Source organism: Colobus angolensis, unplaced genomic scaffold (genome assembly GCF_000951035.1).
Source record: "Colobus angolensis palliatus isolate OR3802 unplaced genomic scaffold, Cang.pa_1.0 Scaffold76, whole genome shotgun sequence".
Classification (NCBI taxonomy): domain Eukaryota; kingdom Metazoa; phylum Chordata; class Mammalia; order Primates; family Cercopithecidae; genus Colobus; species Colobus angolensis.
Genome location: NW_012121376.1, coordinates 5,475,030 through 5,479,749, shown reverse-complemented (window position 1 = coordinate 5,479,749; position 4,720 = coordinate 5,475,030). Strand labels below are relative to the sequence as shown.

Genomic DNA, 4,720 nt, shown 5'->3' with positions numbered 1-4,720 from the left:
TTCAAGTGATAGACTGGACCAGCAGAGTTCAGCAAACGATGACTCATGGGTTAAATCCTGCCTATTGCCTGCTTTTGTAAATAAAGTCTTGTTGGAACATAGCTACACCTATTCATTCACACATCATCTATAGCTCCTCTCTACTACAGCAGCAGAATTGATTAATCTTGACATTGACCATAAGGACCACAAAGCCAAATATGTTTGCTCTATGGTCCTTTAAGAAAAAAGTTTGCCTGGTCGGGTGTGGTGGCTCATGCCTATAATCCCAGCACTTTGAGAGGCCGAGGCAGATGGATCACCTGAAGTCAGGAGTTTGAGACCAGCCTGGCCAACATGGGGAATTCCCGTCTCTACTAAAAATACAAAAATTAGCTAGGCGTGATGGCAGGCACCTGTAATCCCAGCTACTCGGGAGGTTGAAGTAGGAGAATTGCTTGAACCCAGGAGGTGAAGGTTGCAGTGAGCCAAGATCATGCCGTGGCACTTCAGCCTGGGCGACAGAGTGAGACTCCATCTCAAAAAAAAAGAAAAAAAAAGAAGTACACGATGTGTTTTGGTCAAGGCATACAGGGTCATGACCACCACCCATCAAAGCGTAGGACACTATCACCACCCCATGTCATTACTGCCCCGGTGGTCAGTCCCTCTCCCTCCACCTCCCAGCCACACCCCTGCCACCAGGGAGCTTCTTTCTGTTGCTCTGATTTTGCTTTTTCAGCAAAATTATGGCGCCGTGGTGGGGTGTGGTCCTGGGTGTCTGTGGCTTCTTTCAGTCTGTGTCACGTGTTGGAGACTCAGCCGTGTTGTGGAGTGTGTTTGTTTATTCTTTCAAATCCTTAAGCAGCATTCCATTCTGTGGATACGTGACAACGGGTTCGTCCCAGGAATCAGTTCCACAGGCAGCTAACCCCAAATGACTGATCTGTGGAGGATGATGCCTCCCAGCATAAAATAAAGGGTGTCCTGGCAACACCTGTCACTGAAGCTCCTGGTAGATCCTCTTGGGAAGGGAACACAGGAAACACCCTCTCATCTGAATGGGCTGAGGCGCCTTCTCAGATGGAAAAGGCCACGGGTCTCTGGGACGTCTCCACTTTATAGATGTTCCCCAGGGTTCAGATCATGTAATGCATCTGGAATGCTAAGCCGCCCTGCAAACAGAGCACACTTTCTGACTTAGCTCCACTGTAAAATTAGGAATAGAGTGAGAGTCCCAGGACCCTGGGTTGAAATGCTCTGAGGATGAAGACATCTGTCCTGGGGGCTGGGTGGTGTGGCCTTCATGAGCCCTTATACTGGGCTGGAGACCTGTGGATTCTCCAAGGGACAATAAGTGGTGACCCCAGGGTCCGAGCAGGGAAAGGCCTGGGAGGGCAGTGGTTGGGAGGGGCCCAGACTCCTTTCCCTTGGCCACTACCCCACTTCAGCCTTTCTCTGGGCCTCCACTGCCTCCGCACCACCGTCTTGATCCCCCTTGAATGTTCGAGTGGGGATAACAGCCTTTTAGTAGATTTTCCCTGAATATTAGAAAGAAGCAGAAGGAAAGAATTTCAGAAAATACAAACAGAAAAACTTGACAGAATACAGTATCCAAAATGTTAATTTCTGACCTGCCATTCCAAAAGAAGGAGTAGAAGAGAATAGAGAATGTTCTTAGACTCTCTCCAATTCTTTTTTTTTTTTTTCTTTGTTTTTGAGACCAAGTTTTTCTCTTGTTGCCCAGGCTGGAGTGCAATGGCGCAATCTCGGCTCACTGCAACCTCTGCCTCCCAGGTTCAAGCGATTCTCCTGCCTCAGCCTCCCTAGTAGCTGGGATTATAGGCCTGCACCACCACGCCTGGCTAATTTTGTATTTTTAGCAGAGATGGGGTTTCCCCATGTTGGCCAGGCTGGTCTCGAACTCCCGACCTCAGGTGATCCACCTGCCTCGGCCTTCCAAAGTGCTGGCGTTACAGTTGTGAGCCACCACGCCTGGCCTTTTTTTTTTTTTTTAAATCCACACACACACACCCTTTCTCTCTACCCACTCATTTCCCTTCCTCCCCGCCCCTAAGAACTGGTTCAACTTCTCAGTCCGTTTGCCAGGCCTTCTTCCTTTGCATAATCCTGACCATCTGGGGCCCTATGGCCTCCAGCTGCCATTTTGGTTTCTTGATCCCTGGGCTCCAGCCCACGGTGGACTGTTCCGGATAAACAAAGAAGATCTTTTCTTAAGTAAAACCCGTGCTCTTTCCCAGCTTGAGTTTGTCAAACCACCCAGGGGTCACTCATTTCCAGTTTGAGGTGCTCTCCTCATCCCCTGGAGCATCTGTGGGGACTGACACAGAGTGATCTAACCCCTTCCACCGCAGGTTATCAGTGCCCCGTCCTTGGAATATTCTGTGACTCAGTGAGGTGAGGGCCCTCCACCCTTTCCTCCTCCACACAGGGAAGCGGCCTTAGAAAAAGTCTCTCGATGCTAATCTCCGTAATGTACCCACAGTATGAACTGGCCAACACTCAAGAATGGGAGGGGCGGCCTCACAATTCCACACTCTTCTCTCTTAGATGTTTATTCCCTTTACCTTTTTGTTTATGCATGTCTTTCGTGGATGTGTATTTAAAATTTTTTAAAAAAAAATTTTTTTTTAATTCTATCTACACTGTTTTTAAAAATTCTATCTACACTGTTTAAGAGAAGCAAAAATATGAGTATCTTTACCTCTGCTGAGGGGGGAAGTATTGTTTTTTTTCTTAATGAGGAAAACTGTTTGGCGGTTTCCTTTCGTTTAAGAGCTTAAATCTTGGAATTCAAATAAAGAGAGCCAGCTTAAGAAGTTTGGTTTTCTGTGCTCAGACCCATCACATAAATGCTTCCTGTTTTCCAGAGTCCGTTGTCCGGCACACTGTAAAGACGAGCCTTCCTACTGGGCTCCAGTGTTTGGAACCAACATCTATGCAGATGTGAGTAGGATACCTTTGCATCAACTGCCTCTCAAAGACTGTTAAGACCTCAACATGCAAGCTCCAGAATCTGGATACTTGAGACTTTATTCCAGTGCCTCTTAGCTAAATTAATTAATTAATTTATTTATTTAGAGACAGAGTCTCACTCTGTTGCCCAGACTGGAGTGCAGTGGAGTAATCTTGGCTCACTGTAACCTCTGCCTCCCGGGTTCAAATGATTCCCGTACCTCAGCCTCCCAAGTAACTGGGGTTACACAGTGCACCACCATGCCTGGCTAATTTTTGTATTTTTAGTAGAGACAGGGTTTCACCATGTTGGCCAGGCTGGTTTTGAACTCCTGACCTCAGATGATCCGCCCACCTCTGCTTCCCAAAGCACTGGGATTCCAGGTGTGAGTCACTGCAACCAGCCAACCCCTTAGCTAAGTTTAGATCACTCATTTCTGCAAACATTGCCCCCATTTCCCCATTTCTAGAGATAGTAGTGCTTCCACCTACCTGTCCTCATGCATGTAGATTCAGGAGTGCCTGGCCTTACTCAAATGTTTTCATAGTTTGAAGGCTCTCATGCTTCAGACAGTTCATTTTTCCAGCTATTTAGTCATCTTCCCAGCTCTCTGGATGCATTTATAGAAACTGGTCCACGCACTGTATTTCTTCTCGGTTATGCACACACCTAGCTAAAAGCACAAAGACGATAATACAGACTACCCTAATTTACTACTTGTTAATAGCACTCTTGTTATACGAATCTCTTCCTCTATTTTTTCCCTCCGAATTTTAACCAGGGAGCTTTAGCCTGGTTTTTCTTAGGTGAATCCTGCAGAACATAGTCTGTTCCCTCTGGTTGTCCAGGGTTTGGGGACATGGTGACACAGACGATGTGATTGTGGTCCCAGTTCTGCTGCCAGCAGGCTATGTGATCTTGCCAAGCTATTTCCTTGTGGTTGAATGGCCCAAAACTGGGATTATCAAATCCAGGGAATCTTCTAGATCTAAAATTCCGTGATTAGGGCAGCGTCATTCATCTCTAGCTAATGTTTTTTATTTTTTTATTTTCTGAATAGAGACAGGGTCTCACTATGTTGCCCAGGCTGATCTCGAACTCCTGGGCTCAAGCGATCCCCCCTCCTTGGCCTCCCAAAGTGCTGGGATTATAGGGGTGAGCCACCGCACCCAGTCTGCAGATAGTGATTTACTCAGCTGCTTGTCATCATCCCCTCCTTTACAGCTCTCCCCCGCCTCCCCACCACCATCTTTGCCTCTGTCTGCATTAATTTGTTCCAGATTCCTGTAAATATGAGGTCACTGGGCTCTGTAAGGTCAGAGCAGGCTTCATGACTAAGCGTTTTCCCCCTATCTTTTTTCTTTCCTCTTTAAATGGGTCTTTTTTCCTTCTTGAAAGTGATTCAGCTAAAATTGAGTTATAAGAGTTAGAATTTTTATGAAGGAGTAAAATAATATATGTGGATTATTACACCAAATGTTTGAACCAAATTCTACCATTAAGAGACAGAGGCTGAGGTTTTCAAATGATATAAAAATAAAGAGCTGGGCAAAGCTATCCCAGTCAAATACAAACATACACATGAAAAGCAAGAGTGGCAATATTCCTCTCTGAAAAAGTGGAATTTAAAGTTAAATGTACTGAATGAAATAAAGTAATGTTACACAATGGCACAAAAGATACAATTTACTGGAAAAGGAATAAAAACTATACACACCAAACAATATAGCAGCTAAACCTATAAAGCAAAAAAAAAAAAAAAAA

At 45.6% G+C, this 4,720-nt stretch overlaps 1 protein-coding gene across 1 annotated transcript in view; it reads left to right on the top strand.

Annotated features, from left to right (window-relative positions):
* Window positions 1–4,720, top strand: part of CRISPLD2 (cysteine-rich secretory protein LCCL domain containing 2) — a 105,894-nt gene that overhangs the window by 67,222 nt on the left and 33,952 nt on the right. The window contains exon 13 of the mRNA XM_011928058.1: window positions 2,871–2,946. Within this exon, the coding sequence (XP_011783448.1) occupies window positions 2,871–2,946 (76 nt within the window). The remainder of the gene's footprint in view (window positions 1–2,870; window positions 2,947–4,720) is intronic.